Source organism: Triticum aestivum, chromosome 6A (genome assembly GCF_018294505.1).
Source record: "Triticum aestivum cultivar Chinese Spring chromosome 6A, IWGSC CS RefSeq v2.1, whole genome shotgun sequence".
In the NCBI taxonomy this organism is placed as follows: Eukaryota; Viridiplantae; Streptophyta; class Magnoliopsida; order Poales; family Poaceae; genus Triticum; species Triticum aestivum.
The window spans coordinates 172,573,618-172,598,524 of NC_057809.1; the positions used below are offsets into that span (position 1 = coordinate 172,573,618).

At 49.9% G+C, this 24,907-nt stretch overlaps 2 protein-coding genes and 1 pseudogene across 2 annotated transcripts; all 3 read right to left on the reverse strand.

The window, feature by feature from the left end:
• Nucleotides 1–14,790, reverse strand: part of LOC123132657 (zinc finger CCCH domain-containing protein 14-like) — a 37,963-nt pseudogene extending 23,173 nt beyond the window's left edge.
• A 269-nt stretch (nt 14,791–15,059) lies between these two features.
• LOC123132658 (zinc finger CCCH domain-containing protein 14) lies at nt 15,060–18,019 on the reverse strand. The gene is made up of 3 exons (XM_044552512.1): nt 17,739–18,019; nt 17,061–17,121; nt 15,060–16,007 (listed from the first exon to the last, which is right to left on the reverse strand). Exons 1-3 carry the CDS (start codon nt 17,803–17,805, stop codon nt 15,221–15,223), a joined length of 915 nt encoding a protein of 304 aa, XP_044408447.1. The 5' UTR covers nt 17,806–18,019; the 3' UTR covers nt 15,060–15,220.
• A 3,124-nt stretch (nt 18,020–21,143) lies between these two features.
• Nucleotides 21,144–24,704, reverse strand: LOC123132659 (nicotianamine aminotransferase 1). The gene is made up of 7 exons (XM_044552513.1): nt 24,243–24,704; nt 23,506–23,845; nt 23,189–23,407; nt 22,753–22,812; nt 22,442–22,597; nt 22,251–22,344; nt 21,144–21,532 (listed from the first exon to the last, which is right to left on the reverse strand). The coding sequence occupies exons 1-7, from the start codon at nt 24,566–24,568 to the stop codon at nt 21,411–21,413; spliced, it is 1,317 nt and encodes a 438-aa protein (XP_044408448.1). The 5' UTR covers nt 24,569–24,704; the 3' UTR covers nt 21,144–21,410.
• Between the last annotated feature and the right edge of the window lie 203 nt (nt 24,705–24,907).

The following is a 24,907-nucleotide window of genomic DNA, read 5'->3' on the forward strand; positions in this document are numbered from 1 at the left end:
TCTTCTCCGGTGGATTCAAGTCAAGATTTGTCGATTATATCCCCTTTTCTCGTTTCAAATACCTTCTCTTGACGATGCTCCTCATATTCATTCATTTCTCGCTATTCAATTGTTCCGGAATGCTCAAGATATCTCGAAGATTCGTGTTTCCACTATGCATTCGTTCAAGATCTTTCGAGGATGTTCTCTCATTCAAGTCTTTTATTTCAACCGGTGCATTATCTCTCTTCAAATTGTTCAACGGTGTTTCTTTTGAGTGGGCCCTAACCCACAGGTCTTTTTCCAGGATCTTACCTGACTCTTCTTATTTTCCCGGCGTTACTCTTAAATTTTTCTCCAAGATTGACGTAAGAATGAGTTATCATCAGTCAAATGCTTTTTCTCCAAGATCTTTCAAATTCTTTTCATAGTTGGCTCAACCTCTTCGCTTTTGATTCTTCCAGTGTGCCTCAATAATTCTTGGTGGTGTTTCTCGTTGTCATTCTCATCATTTGAAGACCGAAGAAGAGTTTCTCTTTAATCTTGCTCTATTCTCTTCAAGATTCGTGGTGCTAGCTTGTTGCCATCCTCTCATAATTGTTTTCGATTGTGAGAATCTTTTTCACCCATCAGGAGATATTCAAGAGTCTTCTCAGTTGGCCATCCGAAGTCCATCAATTCAGGTTTATTCATTCTCAGACGTCAGTTATCATTCTCCGATCTTACCGGTGCCTTGTTCAAGTGATCTTTAATCGGCTCGTGCTCTCTTCGTTCTCATGTATCTAGATTGTCTCATGTATCTTCGTTCATTTCACTATTCTTCCCGGTGATTTGTGCATTTGCTACGTTCAATTTCAATTTTTACGGTGGTTCGTTTAAGAGTTCTCTTTCTTTGTTATCATATCAATTCATTCGTTCTTTCCAAATCCTACCGGTGGTTCGTTGAAGACCTTCTCAAGTTTATGTCATATCTCTTTTAATCTTTTCTATGAGAATAAGTAATATGTCAAATCCGTTGATTGTCACCAATTTAATTGGTGAAGGATAGACATAACATAATTCTTATTCTTGTTTAATCAAGTTTATTCAATTCCGGAGTGGCTCATCGTATCACATTCTCAGTTCGAGTTGCTCATCTTTTCTTTCCCGGAGTTCCAAGCTCTAATTATCATTCCAAAGATCTATCTAACCATTGCAAGGGTTCAACTTGTGTTTTCAACTTCTCTTTCTTCTCGTTATCCTTTCATTACCGGAGTTCTTCTTGGAGATTCTACATGTTGGTTCATCAAGGATTTATATTCCTTCTCGAAATGTTCATCGAGATTCTTTTCTAAGGAGTTCAAGCATTCTTCATCTTGCTATCCGGAGTGCATTTCTATCTGCCTTATCATTCGAGGTGGTATTATGTCATTCTTGATAATTAAGTTCGGGTTTTCATGATTCACATGTTGTCATGAATGAGATATTTTAAATCCATCAATCTCTTCATTGGAATTATCTTGAGTTATATAGCCTTCCCTAAGGATTGTTGCTAATTTTGGTGCTTGTAAATGATCCAAGTACTTCATTTATCCTCCCGGTGATATAAGTTTCTCGTCTCCTCGTTCATATCAATCCAATTCTTCTTCCCGTGAGTGGCAGGTTGTCATCTCATAATTTGAGATGTATTTCATAAGACCATATCAAGATTATTCTTTTCGTTGTTGGTTTTCAACAACTCCATTCTAGCATTTGTTGTATCCGTGCTCTCTCAAGATCTTGTTTCCCTTCGTTCCAGAGTCATTGTGATGTTGCTCTTTCCAACCCATCATCTCGTTTGTCAAAGATCATGGTCTTTCCGTGCTTATCCATTTAACCGAAGTGTCGTGTTTTCATTCGAGTTCTCTAATTTTATCAAGTTTTCCCTCCTTCCTCAACTGGAGAGCTGTCTGAAATCTTTCTTACCCATTGTGCCATTCTTTCAATAGTTCCGGAGGCAGTATGTTGTTGATTTCATCAAGTATCATCCCATCTTCTCAAGTTCATGTTCTATTCCTTCCATGTTCAACCGGAGTGCTGACCGAATTCTTCCCCTCTCATCTTGTTTTAACCGGAGTGGTTTCGAATTCTATCTTGTCCATTAAACTCTTGATTCATGTCTTTGCAACCTTCAAGTCCTCGTAGTGTTCCTTGTTCCTCTTTTCTAACGGATTGTTTGCAATCTTGTTCATCTCTGTTGTATCCTTTCTTTTAAATTGCTCAACCTCTCAAGGTTCATGGTTTCACTCGTTCGTCAAAGAAGCAACTTTGTTTTACCTCTCCTCTCCCTTTTCCCTCCGGTGCCATTCTAGATCTCGGGACGAGATCCTCTCGTAGTGGTGGAGTGTTGTAATGCCCCGGATCCGATGCGCCAGGTGTCCGCCAGTTATTCGCCGCCATTGCCATGTCATTTGCTTGCGTGTTGCATTTTGCCATGTCATCATCTGCATTTCATCCGCATGTTTTTCAAAACTTGCATCCGTTCGGGTTCCTCCTGGTTCTCTCCGTTGTCCGTTCGGTGTCCAGACCACACTCGCACGCGCCCGCGGCACCCCCGAAATATTATTTTATAAGTGGCCGAAAAATGTTCTCGGAATGGGATGAAACTTGGTGTGCGGTCTTATTATAGTGTAGACAGGCCGCCTGCCAAATTTCGTCGCATTCGGAGTTCGTTTGACTACCCAACCGTTAAATATATAACCGTGATATAGTCGGTATATTCGTCGGGTGTTTTCGGTCTCCGAAAACCGTTGCCGGGCCTCTCTCCCTCTTCTCTCCTGCAGCCCATGGTCTCTACACAGCCCACTAATCCCTCCCGCAGCCCTCTAACCTCCCCCTCTGACCAGAGCCGCACGATCGCAATCGTACGGTCCAAAAGCGGCCCCAAACCCTCAAACCCTAGCTCCTTTCTATATATAGACGCCTCCCATGCCATTTTTGGCCTCCACCAACCTCCTCCCTCAATTTCCGCGCAGCCAGCCACCTCCCACCTCGGTTCCGCCGCCGCCAGCCGCAGCCCGCCACTTGGCGCCGCCGCCGGCGCGCCCCGGACCAATCCACGCGCGCCACGTCGCCCCTTGGCCGTCTCCAGCCACTGCCCCGCCGCCATGTGGCATCGCCACCTCACCCCGCTCCTCCCCGCCGCCGAGGCCCGTAGAAGCCCGCATCCGGCCCGCCCCGGGCCGATCCGGACCCGATGAGCCCGCAGCCCCGTTCGCCGCTGCTCCCGAGCGCTCTGCTCGATCTGGATCGGGAGTTCCCCTCCTGCTCGCCCGATCCCGCCGCCCTCCGCGCCCTCCGGCGAGCCACCGCCGTTGACCTCGAGGCCTACCCCGTCGCCCTGCCCTTCCATCTCTCCCTTCTCCCTTGGTTCCATCTCCCTCTCACCCCGCCGACCTTTCCTCTCGCAGGTACCCGTCGTTGCCGCCGTCGGAGTTGCTCGCGCCGCCGCCCTGGGATCCCACTGCCGCTGCCGCCACCGGGAATGGGTTTCCCGGGACCAGATCCGCCCTCTCCGGTCCTTCCCGCTGCCCTCACCGGCCGGAGTTGCTGCTGCCCCGCCGTTGACTTCGGGCGCCGCCGTCCCCTGCATCTTGCCCGTGCGCCTCAGGCACGAGGAGAACGACACCGGCGCCTCATCCTCGTGCGTAGGCTCGATCCGCCAAGGCCCAGCCACAGCACCCAGCGCGCCCCCCCTTCCGGCCTGCCGGCCTCATCTCTTCCACCGGCTGGGCCTCAGCCCACTAGGTGAGGCCACCCCCAGCGCCCGCACCCTATGCACTTTTGGGCCTGCCAGTTTCGGCCTGTTGCATTTTTTTTCTGCGCTGCGATTTTCTCTATTATCCGGGGAATTACTGTTTTACCGAAAAACCCCTCCATGTTCATGCATTAATAATTCACAAACCGTGCATCGGATTAAAATGATTTTAACATGTAAAATGCTTAGAATTTTGTGTAGTTTAATAATATGCCACTTTCATCCATGTTTAAAATGTTTAAAATGTTGTTTGTTTAAATTTGCTCATATGCCATGCTAAAATGCTTTATTTCATAACTAAATAACCGTTGCTCCGTTTTAAATGTTCTTTATATGTATTTGGGGTGGAAAAAATGCCTAGATTAACATGGTCCACTTTATTTTCCTGTTTAACAACTTTAAAATTGTGTTTAGGGCAGAACAGTACCAAATCTATAATATGCTCATGAGGAGTTACCGGAATTGTTGTTCGTTGCTTCCGGCCTCATTTAACCTTGACTAGGTAGCTAGTTTTACTTTGCTTCACCCTCTTGCCATGTTAATCAACATTTAATATTGTTGGGTACATAAACGAGATCGAACTAAATAACTTGAATGTGGTGTTTCGTCAATATGCAACGAAGTTGCATATTGAGCTCCATTTAATTTGTAGGATTGCTTGTGCCTTGCCATGCCATGCATACTTAAACCGGACATGCATCATACTTGATTGTGCATCATGCCATGATTTTGTGGTGGTTGTTTACTATGTTGTTTGCTCTTTTCCGGTGTTGCTTCTTCGGGTTGGTTCCGATAACGTCGTGTTGTGAGGATTCGTTCGTCTACGTCCGTTTGTCTTCTTCATGGACTCGTTCTTCTTCCTTGCGGGATTTCAGGCAAGATGATCATACCCTCGAAATCACTACTATCTTTGCTATGCTAGTTTGCTCGCTCTTTTGCCATGCCAATGCTACGATGCCTACCATTTGCTTGTCAGCCTCCCAAATTGCCATGTCAAACCTCTAACCCACCATGTCCTAGCAAACCGTTGTTTGGCTATGTTACCGCTTTGCTCAGCCCCTCTTATAGCGTTGTTAGTTGCAGGTGAAGATTGAAGTTTGTTCCTTGTTGGAACATGGAGATGTTGTTCCTTGTTGGAATATTTATTTACTAGTTGGGATATCACAATATATCTTATTTAATTAATGCATCTATATACTGGTAAAGGGTGGAAGGCTCGGCCTTATGCCTGGTGTTTTGTTCCACTCTTGCCGCCCTAGTTTCCGTCATATCGGTGTTATGTTCCCGGATTTTGCGTCCCTTACGCGGTTGGGCTATAATGGGAACCCCTTGACAGTTCGCCTTAAGTAAAGCTCTTCCAGCAATGCCCAACATTGGTTTTACCATTCGCCACCTAGCCTCTTTTTCCCTTGGGTTTCGCGGACTCAAGGGTCATCATTATTTTAACCCCCCCGGGCCAGTGCTCCTCTGAGTGTTGGTCCAACTGTCAGCTACCGGTGACCACCAGGGGCAACTCTGGGTTGGCCTACCCGTACCTAAGACAATCTGAGTGTGCCCTGAGAAAGAGATATGTGCAGCTCCTATCGGGATTTGTCGGCACATTCGGGCGGTGTTGCTGGTTTAGTTTTACCCTGTCGAAATGTCTTGTTGTACCGGGATACCGAGTCTGATCGGAATGTCTCGGGAGGAGGTCTATTCCTTCGTTGACCGTGAGAGCTTGTGATGGGCTAAGTTGAGACACCCCTGCAGGGATTTGAACTTTCGAAAGCCGTGCCCGCGGTTATGGGCAGATGGGAATTTGTTAACGTCCGGTTGTAGAAAACCCGAAGTTGACCTTATTTAAAATACATCAACCGCGTGTGTAACCGTGATGGTCTCTTTCCGGCGGGGTCCGGGAAGTGAACACGGTGTTGGAGTTATGCTTGACGTAGGTTGCTATAGGATCACTTCTTGATCATACTTTTATCGACCGTGCTTTGCCCTCTCTTCTCGCTCTCTTTTGCGATTGTAGCCACCATATATGCTAGTCGCTTGCTGCAGCTCCACCTCATTACTCCATCCTTCCTATAAGCTTAAATAGTCTTGATCTCGCGGGTGCGAGATTGCTGAGTCCCTGTGGCTCACAGATACTTCCAAAACCAGTTTGCAGGTGCCTATGTTACCGAGCAGGTGACGCAACCAAGCTCAAGGAGGAGCTTGATGAAGATCTTGCCCTTTGTGTTGTTTCGTTCTAGTTGATCAGTAGTGGAGCCCAGTTGGGGTCGATCGGGGACCTTTGTCGCATTTGGGGTTCTTCTTTTATTTTGGTTCCGTAGTCGGACCTTGATTGTATCTGGATGATGTAATGCTTTATTCATGTAATTGTGTGAAGTGGCGATTGTAAGCCAACTATGTATCTCTTTTCCTTATGTATTACATGGGTTGTGTGAAGATTACCTCACTTGCGACATTGCTTTCAATGCGGTTATGCCTCTAAGTCGTGCTTCAACACGTGGGAGATATAGCCGCATCGAGGGCGTTACAGAATATCAGCGAGCTGATCGTCGGTGTTCATGTACTCCACGGCGATCTAGCCGTTCTCGACGCTCTCCCTGATGAAGTGGTAGCGCGTCTCGATGTGCTTGCTTCGCCCGTGGAACACTGGATTCTTGCAGAGTTGGATTGCAGACAGATTGTCCACAAGAAGAGTGGTTGGTGCAGCTTCCTTCCCGAGCAGATCGGCGAGCAACTGGCTCAGCCAAACGCCCTGGCAGGCTGCGGTGGCGCCGGCAATGTACTCGGCCTCGCACGAAGACAAGGCAACAACCTTTTGCTTCTGCGATTGCCAACTCATCGGGCTTGAGCCAAGGAAGAAGATGAAGCCAGAAGTGCTCTTCCGATCATCAACGTCCCCGGCGTGGTCGGCGTCGCTGTACCCAATGAGAGTGCATCCTCCTTTGTTGGTGAAGCGGCAGCCAAAGTGAATTGTCCCGGCGATGTACCGGAGGATGTGCTTGACAGCACTCATGTGCTCCGTCATCGGCGACTCGAGGAAGCGACTGACGTAGCCCACAGCGAACGAGATGTCCGGACGCGTGTGAACTAAGTAGCGCAGGCTACCGACCATGCTGCGGTAGAGGTGGGCGTCCGTCGGTGGCGTCGAGCTCTCCCTGCTCAGGCGTAGACGTGGCTCCATCGGGACATGGACTGTCTTGCAGTCCGACATCCCAGCACGCTCCAGGAGCTTGGTGGCGTATGCCGCTTGGCACACGGTGATCACGTCGGGGCGCTGGCGTACCTCCAGCCCGAGGTAGTAGGTGAGGAGCCCGAGATCGCTCATCTGGAAGCGACGAGTCATCTCCCCCTTGAACGTGTCGATGGCGGTGGTGCTGGCCCCGGTGATGATGAGGTCATCGACGTACACTCCGAGCAGCAGCCGATCGTTGCCGGTGCCGCGGTGATACACCGCATGCTCTGACAGAGTGCGTGTGAACCCAAGTTCAGACAGCGTGGTGTCCAGCTTGGTGTTCCACGCGCGCGGGGCCTGACGCAGCCCGTAGAGAGCTTTGCGAAGCCGCAACACCTTGTGCTCGCCGCCGGTGTGGGAGAAGCCTGGGGGTTGCGCGACGTAGACCTCCTCGTCCAGATCGCCGTTCAGGAACGCTGTCTTGACGTCGAGGTGGTGGACCTCCCAGTACTCGTGCGCCGCGATCGACAGCAGAACCCTGACGGAGTCCAGCCGCGCGACCGGAGCAAAAACCTCGTCAAAGTCGATACCGGCGCGCTGGACGAAACCCTTCGCCACGAGCCTGGCCTTGTGCTTGACGACGTTGCCGTTGGAGTCTTTCTTCACCTTGAACACCCATTTGAGGCCAATTGGGTGTTTACCTGCAGGCAGATCGGTGAGGTACCAAGTTTCATTGTCCTCGATCGCCCGCATCTCATCGAGCATGGCGATCCTCCACCTCTCATGCGGCTCCGCTTCGGTGAACGTGGTAGGCTCCTCGCACGCCCCAAGATGCAGCTCACCGTCCTCCATCGCCAGAACATAGTCCTGTAGGCGAGAGTTCGGCTGAAAGATGCCATCCCGTGCGCGCGTCGTCATCTGATGAACTGGTGGCACCTGCTGGACAGGGGCGGAGACACATCGCTTTGCCGCTTCAGCGGCGTTCTCTGGTGATGGAACAGCCGTGTCCGGCTCCTCGACGGCAGGCGAGTCGACAGGCGGTGTGCTGTCCGTGTCGGGCGACGCGCTGCCAGCACGTACTAGCGAAGAGCTGGCTCCTCCAGAGCTCGTACTTCCAGCATCAGCGGCGTGGCGAGCCGCGCCCGTGTCACTCCGACACGGCATGGTGAAGACGTCCTCGATGGTGAAGCTGCCGTCGCCGCCGTTTCCTTCCCAGTTCCAGCTTGCCGTTTCGTCGAAGACGACGTCCCTCGAGATGATGACGCGCTTGGCCACCGGATCGAAGAGTCTGTACGCCTTTGTGCCCACCTCATAGCCGAGGAAGACAGCTTTTGTGCTGCGGTCGTCGAGTTTGGCCGCGTGCGGGCGAGTGACCTTGGCGTAGGCGACGCAGCCAAAAGTTTTGAAGAAGTGCGCCGCCGGTTTCACGCCGTGCCACGCCTCATAAGGCGTGCATCCATCGAGAGCCTGCGTGGGCGAGCAGTTGAGCAGAAGCACAGCCGTGGTGACTGCCTCCCCCCAAAACTCGTTCGGCACGCGTCTCGCCTTGAGCAAGCACCGTGCCATGGCCACGATGGTTTGGTTCCTCCTCTCGACTACCCCGTTCTGCTGGGGCGAGTACGGGGCAGTGAGGTGTCGCTGCGTCCCTTCTCCTGCACAATAAGCAGCGAATTCCACCGAAGTGAACTCACCGCCTCTGTCCGTGCGCAGTGTGCGGAGCTTGCGGCCGGTCTCCGTCTCAACGGTGGCCTGGAAGTTCTTGATCGCGGCTGCAGCTTCGTCATTTGAGCGCAGCAAGACAAGCCACATGTAATGTGAAAGAACATGCGGTGCCCCCATGTTTGGTTTTGGTAATTGATGACAATCTCTATGGTCTAATGATTTCCTTGAGTTGTATTTGAAGGGTTTGTCCATAGGCTTTTCTTGGAGTCCATGTGTTGGTTTCAAGGAGAGTTTGTGATGACCATCGTCCTTTTAAGGAATTATCCAAAGATCGGTCATGTGAGTGTTGAGCTTATTCCAAGCATGTCTTGAAGAATAAGATTGTGTGATCATTCATGTCCACCTTCAAGACATCATCCAAATGAAGAGAGTTGAAAAGAGTCAACACACAAAGCGCACAAGATGTACCGAGGGATCAAGTCCCATGGTATGGTTGCGGTGTGCAAGTTCAAGTGATGTATCATGAAGAGATCAAGTGCTTGAAGCTTGCCGTCCATTGTGGTGACAATGGAGTTGTGAAGATGAGCGGAAGAGTGGCTCACCCATAGTGGAGTATGGGGGAGCAATCAACTAGTCTTCATCGAGCCAACGCAATCAAGAAAGGTGGTCCATCTTGAGGAGGAGTAGATCATCATCATCTAGCTCAAGTGGACTTTGTGCAAGGCAAAGGTTTGCCCTTGATAGGTTTTCTATTTTACCGGTCTCATGGTAGTTGTGGGAGACCGGGTTATAGGATCGATTGCCGTACTATCAAGGGGGGCTCTCGATGAGTTGCTTGATCGTATCGTTCGTAGAGAGCTCAAACCATTGCATCCTTGCATCATCCTTATTGGTTCTTGTTTGGTTCTTCTCCTTGTGAGTTTTGGAGCTTTTGGTCATTTTTATGACAAGCTCGAGTTCATCGAAAACGGAGTTCACATGCGTCTTCTATGATGTTTTCGATGTTGGAGGGTATGCCGGTTCTTCTCTGTTGGAGGTTTCTCTTCTCTCTTGTAAGGCATACCTCCTCTGCCTCTTCTTACTAACCAGTCTCTGTTTTGATGCTACTCGTTGTCTTGTATCCAACAAGCTTGAGTTTTCTCAATTCGGAGCTCATTTGCGGAAGTTATGGCGGTTCTGGTTTTATTGTTACCCCCGTTGTCTTCTCTGCAAAATGAAGGACTGCTAGTGTTGCTGATCTAGGGCACGCGGTAGTACTGCTCTTTGGAGCGGTAGTACCGCAGGCCATTGCGGTAGTACCGCTCTGTTGGAGCAGTACTACCGTGGCCTCAGGCCAGGCGCAGCTGCTCGAGCGGTAGTAGGGGCGGATGTAATTTTTTACATCCGCGCCCTACGCGGTAGTACCGCGCCGTGGGCGCGGTAGTATCGTGGGCTCTGGCCAGGCTCAGCAGCATGAGCGGACGTAGGGGCGGATGTAATTTTTTACATCCGCGCCCTACGCGGTAGTACCGCTCTTCGTGTGCGGTAGTACCGTGCCGGAGTTTTTGCGCAGGTCCTCCCTCAGCGGAAGTAGGCACGGATGTAATTTATTTCATCCGCGCCCTTCCCAGGCTGAGACTTTCCTGCCTTGCGGTAGTACCGCAAGGGGGAGCGGTAGTACCGCTTAAGCGGTAGTACTGCCCCCTAGTCAGGCAAGTTCCGGCCTGTGCTGCTGTCGCGGTAGTACCGTGGTCCTCCACGGTAGTACCGCGCAGCCTCGCGGTAGTACCGCGCCCCTGGTGCGGTAGTACCGCGTTGTGCGGGCTGAGTGAGGGGATAACGGTTGGATTTTCTCCCCTCCTATAAAAGGGGGTCTTCTTCCCCATTGAGTCTAATCCTTTGAGCTCGTGTTCTTCCCCCATTGTTGACCTTCTTTGAGCTTGCTAACTCTCAATCCCTCCATGGATTCTTGCTAGTTTTTTAGGGAAAAGAGAGAGGAGATCTAGATCCACATTTCCACCAATCACTTTCTCCTCTATGTGAGGGGAGCCCCTTGGATCTAGTTCTTGGAGTTCTTGGTGTTCTCCTTCTTGTTCTTCCTCTCATTTTCCTCCCTAGCATTAGTTGCTTCGGTGGGATTTGAGAGAGAAGGACTTGGGCACTCCGTGTGCCCTTGCCATTGCATTTGGTGCATCGGTTTGAGTTCTCCACGTGATACGTGGAAGTTACAAGTTGAGAAGCTTATTACTCTTGGGTGCTTGGTGCCCTTGAGCTTGTTTATCTTGGGTGCTTGGGCCCCCTAGTCGGTTGGTGGTGTTCGGAGCTCAATCATTGTGGTGTAAAGCTCCGGGCAAGCGTCGGGGTCTCCAATTAGGTTGTGGAGATCGCCCCGAGCAATTTGACGGGTACCGGTGACCGCCCCCAAGGGTTGCCAAAGTGTACGGGTTCGGTGACCGCCCCCAAGGGTCGCCATTTGTACGGGTTCGGTGACCGCCCTCAAGGGTCCCTTAGTGGAATCACGGCATCTTGCATTGTGCGAGGGCGTGAGGAGATTACGGTGGCCCTAGTGGCTTCTTGGGGAGCATTGTGCCTCCACACCGCTCCAAACGGAGATTAGCATCCGCAAGGGTGTGAACTTCGGGATACATCATCGTCTCCTCGTGCCTCGGTTATCTCTTACCCGAGCCCTTTACTTATGCACTTTACTTTGTGATAGCCATATTGTTATTTGTCATATATCTTGCTATCACTTTGTTGCTTACCTTGCTTAGCATAAGTTGTTGGTGCACATAGGTGAGCCTAGTTGTTGTAGGTTTTGTGCTTGACAAATTAACCGCTAGGTTTATTCCGCATTTGTTCGAGCCTCTACCGTAATTATTTTAAAACGCCTATTCACCCCCCCCCCTCTAGGCGACATCCACGATCTTTCATAATGACTCATGTCGTCGACGAGGAGAAGGAAATGGCGCTTCCCGCCGTGCGTGGCCGGCGAGATTGGGCCGCACAGGTCACCGTGCACCAGGTCGAGGCGGTCACTGGCGCGGTAGCTCGCTGTTCGTGGGAACGATGTGCGACGTTGCTTCCCGAGCAGACAGCCGTCACACACCTGATCCACATGCTGGATTGAAGGGAGCCCGCGCACCATGTCCGACGACGCCAGCTTGCGGAGCGCGTCGAAGTTGAGGTGGCCGAACCTCTCGTGCCACGTCCAGGCCACCTGATCGACGCGAGCGGTCATGCAGACCGGCTTGGCGAGCATTGCTGGGAGCTTGTACAGGCAGTTGCCGCTGCGGGCAACACGCGCGATCAGCTTGCCGCTTCTGTCCCGGACCCGAAGCAGACCGTCGTGGGTCGACACCTCGCAGCCCACCTCATCGAGTTGACCTATAGAAATGATGTTGTTCTGCAGCTTTGGGATGAAGTAGACCTGGGTGAGTGCTCGATGACGTCCGTCTTTTGCGACGAAGAGAACGGTGCCGCGCCCGCATATCTCAACTGCGGAGCCATCGCCGAAACGAACGCGCCCCGTGATGCCGGTGTTCAGCTCGGAGAAGGCGTCGCGGTCGCCGGTCATGTGGTTCGACGCTGCCGTGTCGATGTACCACAGGTTATCGCGTCGTGCCGCTGCATCGCCGATAGTGACGTTGGCGTTCTGCTCGTCGAGGAAGACCTGGCCGCCTTCCTTGTCGTGGTCAGGGTCGGAGCTGAGGGAGACGATGTGCGCCATCAGGAGACTCCCTTCTCCTTCTTCCTCGTCCACCCGCGCGATGTTGTCCTCGTCGCGCTGCTTCTTGCGATAGTCACGCGCCCAGTGCCCGTTTTTGTTGCAGTAGCGGCACTTGTCGTCGCGGGTGGCCAGGCGCCCGCCGTTGCGGGGCGGCGCGCCAGCCTGGTTCTTGCCCTTCTGCTGTCCGCGCCCACCGCGGTTCTGGTTCTTGCCCTTCTGCTGCCCATTGCTGGACTGGCCCTCGCCGCGCTGCTTGCATCGCGCTTCCCACTCCTCCTTAGTGAGGAGCAGGCGAGTTCCTCCCGCGCTATCTTCTTCCTCCAGGCGCTCCTCAACCGAGCGAAAGCGCCCGGTCACCTCCTCAAGCGACAGCGTGCTGACGTCGAGGAGGGTCTCGATGGCAATGGCGACCTGGGAGTACTTCTTTGGAATGACGCGGAGAAACTTACGGACAACCTTCTCGTCGTCGACGGTGTCGCCGAGCGTGCGCAAGTTGTTGACGAGGGTGGTGGCGCGCATGGTGAACGCGTCGATGGTCTCGCCCTCCTTGAAGGCGAGGTTTTCGAAGTCCTTTCGGAGCTTCTGAGCGGTGGCCTTGCGTACCCGGCCCGTGCCCACCCGCATGGTGCGGATGGCCTCCCAGGCCTCCTTCACCGATCGTTTGACGACGATGGACCCGACCATCTCAGGCGGCAGGCCACGGAGGATGGCGGCCATGGCGTACTTGTCGTCGCGGAAGGTGGCTGTCTCCTTCCCTTCGACCGCGTCCCAAAGTGCCGCGGCCTCCATCTGGACCTGCATGACAAGCGCCCACTCGATGTAGTTTGTCGCCGTGAGCATGGGCGGGGGGGGCCGTGCCTCCGGGCTCGCGCACCAGGCGCTCCTGGACGACGATCTCCCAGCCGTTGCGTCTTGTCGAGCTCCTCCCACGCCTCATGCGCGGAGGAGTGTGCGACCGATCGCCGGTGTCGGCGCCGCGAGCCGCCGGAGGAGGCGAGTCGGTGGCCATGGTCCCCGGATCAACGGGCTCTGATGCCAATTGTCCCGCAATCGTGCGAGCTGCAGAGTTCAGGCGAGAACGTGAACGAGAGAGAGAGTTTTGCGCAGTGCAAAGTGTCGCTGCTTTTCTTGTTTATCTCTGAACTTATACAGGAAGCAAAAGTGATCGTGGCTTCAGCCACGCCCCCACAGACGCGATCGTGCCATCCCACGATACCAGGGCGTGTTGAGCTACTGGCCTCACACAAAACGTGGGCAGGATCCGGCTAGTCCGGCTAACTGAATGCTAACAGAAAATCTGACTAACTAACTGAAACTGACAGCTAACCTGACAGCTAGATTATTCAACAATCAGAACTGCATTGATGCCGAAGGTAATCAAATCATGTTTCTCTTTACCCCAAAACTGTGGAACAGTCGTCCTGCGGTAATTTTCAATTTTTCACTAATTAAGGTATATGTACTAGTACCTCCGTTTCAGTTTACAAGTCTTGCGCGTATACCTAAGTTGTCAATCTTATCCCCTTAATATAAACTATATAACACAAAAATTATACCGTCTGAAAATAGAACATCTGAAGTTTATATTGATATATATTTTGTAATATATGACTTGTATTAAGTTGGTTAAATTGACGACCTAGAGGTACGAGCACGCCCTGTCAACTGAGAGAGAGGTAGTACAAAGGATCAAAATAAAAAAAAATACAGTACTCAGACCATGTTGGCGCTGTCCCAGAAAGGGATTACCTGAAGAACCTGACGCATGGCTTGGATTTGCTTCCTGCGCCTGCTTCAAACGCCTCCGGCACTGTTACACCAAAACAATCGATCATCGTGCGCTGCCAAGTTAATACGATAGCACAGTGCTCCCTCTGAAAAAAACATTCTTATATTAGTTTACGGAGGAAGTACTATATACTGTACAGTATATGGAGAGGAAACGAGCAAGCCAGTTTCGTCTGCACTCACTCGGCTCGCTCACCTCGGTTTCGCCGAGGCAATTCCTGATCCCCTAGGCCTCCAGGTGCACCTCCAGCCGAGCGGGCAGCCAGAGTTTGGGAAGGAACCCACAGTGCCGCGTCATCGGGGTGCTTGGCCAAGTCGGCGTCGGCGGGCAGCAGCTTGCATGCCTCCAAGCTGCCGACGGCCAGCAGGAGCTCCCTCGAGTACGTCATCCTCTTCGTCCGCCTCGAGATGACGTCACTCCGCCCCTCCTCCTCCTCCCTTGCAACGATCGGCCGGTCAGATGAATCAATTGACAGACGGCCGTCGCTGTATGAACGAGCGTACCTCGGCGTGGCGACGGAGGGAGGAATAGCGGCATCATCACGAGGCGCCGAGGCCGAGCTCATCTCGCCGGCGGCGGGAACTCAGCCTAGTACGGCCGGGGCGGAGGGAGGCAAGTGGACGTGCGGCCGGCGGCGCCCCTCCTATGCTAGGGAGCTTTATACTATTAAAATGAACCCAGGAACGAGGCGTCGATTGTGACTTTCCCAGGCTTATTAATGTGCGAGCAGAGCTTCTTCAACTCCCCAGGCTTATTAATGTGCGAGCAGAGCACGAACGTTGAGATCGCAGACCAAGAGTCTGAGGGAAATCCTGTTGTTGGTCAGTGTTGCGACTCTGCAACTTAACATGTCTCCCCCGGCCTCGGCAACATCACGCAGAGGTTCAGGTTTCAACATGAAAGTTCATAGGCCGACTTGTTGTGGTATATCAAGTTCAGGTCAGTCAGATACTTCAGGAAATGAACATGTCAAGCTTTCTACTAAGACCACAACAGGCTGATAAGAGTCATGACAAATATGAAATCCATAAAATCGATGGCATAATCTCAGGGACAGTCAGAAAATCCATCATCAGCCCTCAAGGTTCAGAGTTACACCGACTAATCGCTACTACAAATCATGTTGGGTGAGGTTGATCAATCTCACACGGCAGCCGACTTGCGCAGCTCGTTCTCGCCATGGGCAAAGTGGCATCTGTCGCCAAACGTGCACGATCCTTTCGTGAAGTTGTCGCACAGCTTGGTCTTGAAGTTGCTTCCCTGCCCACTGCCGCCGCCGCCGCGGTGAGATCCTCCAGCCGGGATCACGCCCGGCGGAGGAGCGTTGGCACCGCCACTGATCCTGAAGATCAACTCCCTGAGCATGGCGCTGGCGTTGTTGATCTGATCAAACGTGCCCTCGAGCTCAATGTTTTTCAAGGCCTCGTTCGATTCGTGGTCCCGGATGGCCAGCTTGGCCCCGGTGACCCGGGATATCTGCTTTGTGTTGACTCCGCCCCGCCCGATGATGGCGCCTGCGAGGGATGCATCGACGCTGACCTTGGCTGTGGAAGAAGCCCCGAAGCCTGCCGGGGTGGCCATGCCAGGGCTGGGCATTGCCGGAGGTCCAAAGTGACCAGTGGGCCTTGGTCCCATATGGGGTGGCATGGAGTTGTTGATGAACGTCTGCTTGCCGAGCTCCCTCTCACCATGTGCAAAGTGGCACTTGTCGCCCCATTTGCATCCCTCTGCAGTGTTATACTTGTTGCACAATTTAGTCTTGACAGTTGGTGTAGGGTGGCCATCTGGAACAGCAGATCCTGAGGGCATTCTTCCTTGGGGATGTGCAAATGCTTGGCCACCTAGGTTGCTCATCTTTGCAACAGCCTGGTGGCCACCGGGGAAGTAATGGAGGAAATGGCAACCCTCACCAAAGGGGCAACCAGCGGTACTGCACAATGAGAATAAGATATGGGTAAGTAAATTAATTAGCAAAACAATTCATTTAAGCACAACTGATATTGACTGGGAGGATGCAGACATCAAAATTCATAAGCCAAAAGGCTCAGGAATATGATTACAGGTGTTGATAGCATCTGAAGAACAATAAACATCCTAGGGCAAACTTACAATCCAAATGGACAGAAGAGAAGTTCTACAGTGAATGATGTTCTGATATAGAGTGGAACTAATCTACATTTCGAATGTTTGTTGATAATAATCATTTCTCTGTGTTGGCTCATTCTGCATCACCAAATCATATGCAGTTTGGCAGACAAGAAACTATTCATGTGCGTTTCGGCAAGAGAAAAAATTGAACAGTTCCATAGTCAACATTCTCTGCTATATGTGTCTTCATCAAAGTACTTAAATACTGATGTTTGTTGAACGTCTGTTTCAGGAAGGCTCTCTTACGGATCATAAGTACAAATTTTATTACTGCTTGTGATGCTTCAATGACTCAACAAGCAACTGTTGATGGACATATAATTTTAAACCATACAGTAAAACTATTCTTGCATGTACCAAATGTTAGAATAAATAGTATATATCAAGAAGGATATATGTGGCAGAATTTCAGGTGTCCAACTCATATATTCAATCTTCTTTTCTCTCAATTTGATAAGAGGCTGTATCATGATATTACTGGCAGAATTTCAAGTGTCCAACTCATATATTCAATCTTCTTTTCTCTCAATTCAACAAGAGGCTGTATCATATGATATTACTGGCTGGTTGTTCGTCTGAAAAGAAGTTACATATCCTTATACTGTTCTTGCACTTTCACATATTCAGAAGTGATTTTGCACAGCCCATGCACATTCCAATTTTTACTCCAGTGGAAGTTCTTAAGCTTGGATTAGGGAGAACCTGTCGCACAATCTTGCTTAAATGATTTGTTAGCAGCAAGCATTCTTTCAAGATAAAAGTAAAGTTTTAACAAAATAACAGGTATGCAGAATAAATGTTACCAGGTGGAGTTCATTTTAAGTTGGACTATAACCTGAAAAATTTGGTGCATGGCTTCGATTTGCTTCCTACGCCGGTTTGAAATGACTCCGATTCTGTTGAATCAAATTAATTATGCGCGCCAAGTTAATAAGCTGTTGATTAACTAATCGCGATGCATAAAAGGACATTAATAGGCTGTTGACTAATTGTACAATATAGTGCATTAGTCGAAGCATAGATTACTAGTAGGAACTCTTCAGCTTGAACTAGTATCCAGCACTCAGAGCCTCGCTCCAAACTCCAGGCGAATTGTTGAGTAGGGAGCGAGGGCATGCCAAGTATTAATGCGCAGAATACAGAAAAAAAGAGGCAGACAGCTCCAATCGAGCAAGGCAACAATACGCGACATTTAATAGGCGAATATTCATGTGCTCGGGTAAAATTACTGATCCCCAACAAACCAGCATGCGGCGAATTGGCATATCGTAAGCAACGCGAGCTTCTGAATACCCCCAAAACCCAACCATGGAGAAGTACAGATCCCATCAGGCCACCGCACCACCTAGCTTCCCCCCAAAAAAAAAATCCCAAAACCCTAACCTAGCAACAGAGCAACTCAGCGGCATTCCCCGGGAACACTAAGCCGGAAGCTTCACCGGACTACAGAAGAAGGGCGCCCTAGAGAAGCCGCCGGGGAGGGTGATTTAGGGCAGGGCTCCACCCGACTCACCTCGCGTGCGCTTGCCTCCGACGGCGGCGCCGTCGGCCGTGCCCCTCTTGCGTCCGCCGCCTTCCATCGCTGCGTGCGCGCACGCGGTAGCTCCGGCGAGCTTGGCTAGGGTTTGTGGCCTGTGAGTCGTGGCGGCGAGCAGGGACGGAGGGAGGCTACCGGAACGGCACGGCACGGTCGCTGAAGAGATCCGGACGGAGGAGTGAGGAAAGGCTTAAAAGGCTACCGGTCGGATAGGCTACGGGCGCGGTGTTGGGTCGGACGGCCGGCCCGGATGGGTCGAGAAGACATTTTAGTTGTTTTTTCCTCTCCATTTCGTGGTACTTAAATTCTGAGCGCGGTGTTGGGTCAAACGGCCGGGTCGGATGGTTCGAGAAGACATTTTAATATTATTTTTGTTTTTCTTCTCCTCTTCGTTTCTTTGTTTCGCGGTGCCTAAATTTTTGAAATCTAATCTGCCCACAGTCATACTTCACTATGAAACGTGGGAGCTTGTCAAAATAACATAATTTCATGCAGAATGGTAGTGATATCCATTCACTTAATGTAAAAAATGAATTAGAGGGGTCGACACATTTCTATGAACAAATTATATCCGTTTCATAGAAATCTCTCATGTATTACTTCATGCATGCTACTTTCTTCCGCATTTGAAACCATTGACACTCTACCTTTTGGGTTGTCGTTCATTCACAAGCTCGTGGCCCGTTGCAAATGTGCCATGATATCACTCAGAACTTTGTCGTCAACCTCACCCCTCGGCTCATCCTTCACCACCCATCCCCTTTCATGCTCATGTGATCCCTCCAGCGGCTTCCCAGTCACCGTCTCCCATGGAGTTTCCACACCATCTTCTGCTCTCACCTTCTTTAATGCCCTGGCAGCCACCCCCCTCGTGTGGCGCCACTACTCCGTTTCGTGCAATGAAGATGAGGAACACTACATAAAATAGGACGGGGGTTGAACATGAGGCTGGATTTCCACATCCATATTTCTCCACACAAGTGATACTATGTGAATGCTTACGGTGACGAGAATCATGACGTGGTGAGCAGTACCTCCTGAATGGCATTCTTGTGTCGGCGGAATGACAAGGAGCTTAGGGAGGGGGGGAGCTCTTCATCGTTGGTTGTCGCTCTGTCGACGACGACGTACGCATGGGATTTCTTCCCCTTCACCATTGGTGATGTCACCGGGGAAGTGCCTAGCCGGTACAACAACTTCTTGGTCTTCGACTACCCACATGACTCATCTACCACATTTTAATCTGCGTTTTTTCTTGTTTTGTAAGGTGATCTTCATAGGGTATAGGATGATCATCCTTGATGATTATCAACATGGGTGCGCGGCAAGGGTGTTCACCAAGCATGACATCCAACACTCCGACCCATAGACATCTCCCAAGTATGCAAATTTCATTACCCCTTCAACACATTCAGCTTCCTCTCTTGCCCCCCTGGTTGGATCAAGATCGAATCCCTTCCTCCAAGCTGGCCATTTTATGCTCTTTTTGTGTTTTGTGTTTTGTGTTTTGAGTTTTTTTTTGTGTTCACTTACTTAATTTCCCCATGTGGGTTCTTATGCTGAATCGACAAGGCGTACCTCTTTCCCAATGAAATGACGATGTCGAAGTTGCAACACAACACAGGAGAACTGCAACAACCTTGAACCCATTGGATTTGTGATTGCTATGAGATGAAAGAGCATGAGGCCATGGATGGAGGAGGGAGGCGATGGGAGGTGGGCAGGCGCTCTGCGGCGAAAGCAGTGAACCCTAGCGAGTAGCGAGAGAGAGAAGAGGCGAGCAAGAAGTGTGCTCTCTGGACTGGGCTATCTCCGGGATAATTACACACCAATCTTAGGGCACACATGTAAGAGCATCTCCAACGGCCGCGCCAAACTAGTGCCGCGCCGCAAAATTGCCCGTTTTAGCGTGCGCGCAACCGGTATAGTTGCTCCAGCGGGTGCGCAAAAACAGCGCGCGCGGCATATTTAGTTCAGCGCGCGGGCCGAAACTCAATCGCGCGCCGCTTATTTGCTGCGCCCGCTCCCGCGCGCTGGACTCTCGCGCGCTCGCTCGCAACTCCCACCCCCCATCCAGTCGCGCCGCCGCCACCGCCCGCGCCACCCAACGACCTTCCCGGCGCTTCCCCAGCCTATCCCCGCGTCGCCGCGGCTTCTTCGCCCCCTCCCCCCCTCCGTAGTCCCGCCGCCCCTCACGCGCGTCCATCCTCCGACAAACAGCTCCCGAGCGCTCGCTGCCGCTCGGCGCCCGCAAGGTGTTCGACAAAACGCCTACAAGGTATGTATTGCTCAAACTTCATGAATTTGGTGCATGTTGATTGTAGTTTTTGTAGCATAGTATTGAACACTGTAGATGAGTTCGTCGTATGATTCTTCCGAAGAAGAATTTGATATGGAAGAGGAGGAGGATCTTGCAATGATCCTAGCTATGCATATCAATAAAAAACCGAAGCACGGTGGTTCGGTTATGGGTCGGCAGAAAATTTGGAGAGATAGGATCGATACCCATAACAGATTGACGAGGCGCTATTTCATGGAGAATCCCACATACCCGGAGTCGTATTTTCGTCGTCGGTTTAGGATGAGCACCGACTTGTTCAGGCGCATTGCAGAGAAACTAGCGAGCCATGACCGGTTTTTTCAGCAAAAGAGAAATGCCGCCGGAGAGCTCGGACATAGCACCTTTTCAGAAGGTGACAGCCGCTTTGCGTATGTTGGCATACGGTATCCCGGCTGATCTAGTTGATGATCACTTGGCTATGGGTGAGAGCCAAGCCATCATATGTGTCAAACGCTTCGCAGTCGGACTTGTGCAAGTGTTTGACGAGGAGTATTTGAGATCTCCCAATGCTGAAGACGCCGCAAGGCTATTGGCGATGAACAAAGCTCGCGGCTTTTCTGGTATGCTTGGCTCAATATATTGCATGCATTGGAGTTGTGGGCATGGCATGGACGACAAAGAGCATGATTTCTGCGTTCGTCATTGTATTGTTCATGAACTATTTGTTGTGTTTATTGCACTATTTGTTGTACTGAACGATAAACTATTTGTTTGGGTTGTAATAACGAAATTGAACTATTTATTGTTGATTTATTTTGTTTAGTTTGATCATTTTTGCTTCTATTTGAAATGTATATGTTGTTTGTGCGAGTCGCGCGCGCTGCATTTATTACGCGCTGCTGGAGCGTTGCATTTTAGCGTCGATGTTGGAGCCAGCGCTGACGGTCGCGCAAAACCAGACGAACGGCGCACGGCAAACTAGTTTTTAGCGCCACGGCTGTTGGAGATGCTCTAAGAAAGGGGCTTGAGAAATGCGGTAAGCCAGTCTGGACTAGCCTTTTTCTCATAGCGCATCATATTCGAGTTATTTTCAACTTCAATTGCCTGAGTCCGACCCAAAAGGCCGGAAAATACTGACCCTTAAATCACTGTAACCAATAATGGTTACAAATTACACCATTTTTCGATAGTATGCCACTTACAAACCGGTACGAGTCAACCAGGAAGAGTACAAAATATGTGTGGAACGCTAAATATCTTCATTGTGGTGACATAAAGAGAAGCGATTATTGAAAACAACACCAGGGCGATCCAACGCATAGCTGGCGATTCGCCACAGCAGTGTAAAAGCTCAATCATCTTTGAGCTTAGGCTTCTACTCGAGCATGCCTCTCGCAGAAAGATTTCAGCCTTTCAAGGCCATCCTCAAGAGATGGCAGGTCAATGGCGAAAGTGATCCGAACCCAATCCTTCATTCCGAGTGCAGTACCTGCAAAAAATTCATGTACATCAGGGAAGATTTGAGCAACGGAGTAGCAGCACAATTTTTTCCCAACTTTGTGTTGTTGCTGTGTACATTTGTTTTAGTTCTTGAGGAATTTCTTTCAGAATGAAGTTTTAGCTATATATGGCCTGCCAGAAAATTTGTGAATGGTGAAAGTGACTTCTAACATTCTTCAGTAAGTACTACCTCTGTTCATTTTTATAAGACGTTCTAGACATTCAGACATTGTTTAAAACAGTACAAAGCAAGCTGTCTGAAACGTCTTATAAAAACAAACGGAGGGAGTACTATTTTTTGAACTCGGCGTTCTTTAGTAAATCCATTTAGTATAAATTTCATTTGCATTTTAGCATGTCTATGTCATAAAGATGGTAAAATAGCAGAGTTGTAATAGGGCAAAAAACTAACTCTTTAGAACGAGCTCCCAACCCATAATTGGGAAGGTAAGGTTGGTTTTGTAAATAATATCATGAAACTAGTAATATACTCCATCCTTTAGAAATGTATAATGCAGATAAACATTTTTAGGGTCATGCATGTCTGGTCCAGTTCATTAATTCTTTGTATATAATCTGGTCCTTCCTTATCAAACTAGAAAATCAACATATATACTTTTCTTGGTAACATAATCTTCTATTTATTCTTTGCACCTTATCAAATTGATACAACAACAAAAGAGTTTCAACATAATATAGAACTTCACCTGGTAAAACTATTACAGATTCTTCTTTTGCCAGCCTGCAGCAGAAATCTATATCATCAGAAAAGCCATCTAAGCAAGAGAGGTCCAACTTAGCCTGAAAAACAAGCATCAACTCAGAATTATATCCTCACTGGACTAGAATACAACTTAACCAGCTGATCTAGAGCATGTTAACCTGCGCATTTCCTTACCATCACAAACATTGATCCCTCCGGTTTGTGCGGACATGTAATGCCCCTGATGTCCTTTATTTTACCGTAACATAAATCTGCTGAGTTTCTTAATAAATCAAGAATTTTGTTGAAGTATTCTTCCTTTGTGTTGGCTATAATTTGAGGGACTGCTCCCTGTGATAAACAATTATTTAGAGTGTAAGACACTTGCTGGAAACCTATGGCGTGAGAGATAGACGTACATCGGTAAATCATATTATCTTAAACAACACGTGTGGAAATGAATAGATATTTATTCAAAAAGTGGAAATGATAAGGCATATATGTACCTGAATGAATGTTGCAGGATCACTTGTGATGTTAATATAGTTTTGAATTGACTGGTCAATCTGTTAGGAGAACAAAGATAAGTAACCAAGCCACACAACCGGGTGATAATATTAAGACTACCAACATGACCTTTCAGAAGGACTCGGTACACGTCGATAGCAAAAACTTTAGGAGGGTACACAGATATTTCCGCAATTGTACTTCGAAACTCAGTTACCAACGAAACAACATGTAAGTATGGCACAGTATGTTGCTTTGAACTCGCCCAAAATTTCAAGCCAGTATGGCACAAAAACAACTCAAGTTTTGTTATCAACTAAACTGTTTTAGACAGGATGAAGCGCAAAATTTATATATAATGGATTGGCCATTCGCCACAGTCAGAATGCAAATACCAAAATAGAAGATGCATCCAATTGTAGATCAAATGGTCACCTTGGTTTCCTTTAAGATGCCATTTGGGTCACACGTTGCGATCCATCCAAGTCGCCAACCAGGCACAAGCCATCTTTTAGATATAGCTCCCAAGGTGATGACTGGGACCGTCTTGCCAAAAATGCCCATTGGTATAAAAGGCTTACTTCCAAATGCCAAGTGGTCGTATACCTCATCAGCAATTATCAATATGCCAAGTTCTCCTGCGGTTTCTGCAATCTGCTCATTGCAAATACATGTTGGGCAAACTGCATCAGATACAAAACAGTAGTGAACACACTGTAGACTTACTTACTTTTCTAGGAACATATACTCACTTGGGCCAAATGATCGTGTGAGTAGACACTCCCACAAGGGTTACTGGGATTGATGATGAGTATCGCAACCGTGTTCTCATCAGCGATAGCCTTCACAGACTCAAGGTCTGCCTCCCAGCCTCTTTCAGGGACGAGGTCGAAATATCGAACCTCTAGCTCGCTGAATGTGGTCCGTGACTTGTACATCGGAAACCCGGGTCTTGGGAGCAAGATGTTAGCCCCGGGCTGGGCAAGGACGGAGATCATGATCTCGATGGCTTGGACGCATCCGGAGGTCAGGTAGATATCATCTGGTGAAAGCTCATAAGGAAGGTCTCGAGACAGGTACTCTGCAATAGCACTGTGTTTTGGCAAACAGATATGAGATGCTCTGTCCTGGGATGGCAACTTTTGGATACAGATAATGTGATGTTGGCCAGCAAAATTTTGGACAAACTAAATGTTACAGGTTGAAAATTTATAAATGAACACCTCATGCCAATAAATTCAATTACTCGGATGAAACGTGTTCAAAAGAAGTAGTCCTAGATTAGTACGTAGGTTGTGTTGTTTTGTGCTACTCCTACTGCGAAATACATCAAACAGGGTAAGTGCATTTATGAGAACACTCCTAGGAGTATATTCCAGACGACTAGATAGTTTCCTTTCCTAGCCATACATGGAGCAGATTGAATCCTGGCCATACACCGATGCTGGTGGAGTAGCCGGCCCGTGGGCGGGTGGGTGGACGTGCTCACCTGCGCGCCTGGGGCACACCGACGGTGGGGGAGTAGCCGTTGTGCTTCCTGGAGCGGAGCGCGTCCACGACGGCGTCCTCGGCCTCCGGCGCGGTTCGGAAGCAGGCGGAGGAGGTGGGGTCGCCGTGGCCGAGCGGCACGACGGGGCGCGTCCCGGACGCGTCGACGGACGAGTTGAGACGGTTGAGAACCGAGCGGATGCTCATGCTGCCGGCGGCCGCCAGCGGCGTGCCGGCCGTTGGCCGGAAGAAACGCCATCGGGATGGGGTCACGCCGACGCCGACGCCGTCGTCCCCGCGGCGGCTGCTGCCGCCGTTGTTCGCCATTCTCTGTGTGGCCGTACGTGTCTCTTCGTTGCTTGCCAGTGTATTTTGTTCAAGGGATTCCTATTTCCTTGTTAGGTTACTCCTTCTTGGCATTTAGTGCTACTGTCAGTGTTTTTTAACTCTATTTGTTTCAAGGCAACCAGCTTCGTAATGGACAGAGCATCGGACACCGGGTAATACAACCAACTTGTTATTTGATTCGCGACGATGGTCAGTGGCGGAAGCAGCTTCGGTGTCTTAAAAGTATATGCCGTTTGGGTCACTGATATATGGGCCAGCCACCTGTTGAGTTCATATGTCATAGACACAAAGGTAGGTGTCTTAAGGCACCGAAGCATC

What these genes read in the sequence shown, in the direction of transcription:
- LOC123132658 (XM_044552512.1), bottom strand. Translation starts at nt 17,805, where the DNA reads ATGGAAGGCGGCGGACGCAAGAGGGGCACGGCCGACGGCGCCGCCGTC. An exon ending in CGGAGGCAAGCGCACGCGAG is followed by an intron (nt 17,122 to 17,738) that starts GTGAGTCGGGTG and finishes TTGATTCAACAG; the next exon opens with AATCGGAGTCATTTCAAACC. An exon ending in CCATGCACCAAATTTTTCAG is followed by an intron (nt 16,008 to 17,060) that starts GTTATAGTCCAA and finishes CTCATTGTGCAG; the next exon opens with TACCGCTGGTTGCCCCTTTG.
- LOC123132659 (XM_044552513.1), bottom strand. Translation starts at nt 24,568, where the DNA reads ATGGCGAACAACGGCGGCAGCAGCCGCCGCGGGGACGACGGCGTCGGC. An exon ending in ATCCTGCAACATTCATTCAG is followed by an intron (nt 22,598 to 22,752) that starts GTACATATATGC and finishes TGTTTATCACAG; the next exon opens with GGAGCAGTCCCTCAAATTAT. An exon ending in AGGGATCAATGTTTGTGATG is followed by an intron (nt 22,345 to 22,441) that starts GTAAGGAAATGC and finishes CTTGTTTTTCAG; the next exon opens with GCTAAGTTGGACCTCTCTTG.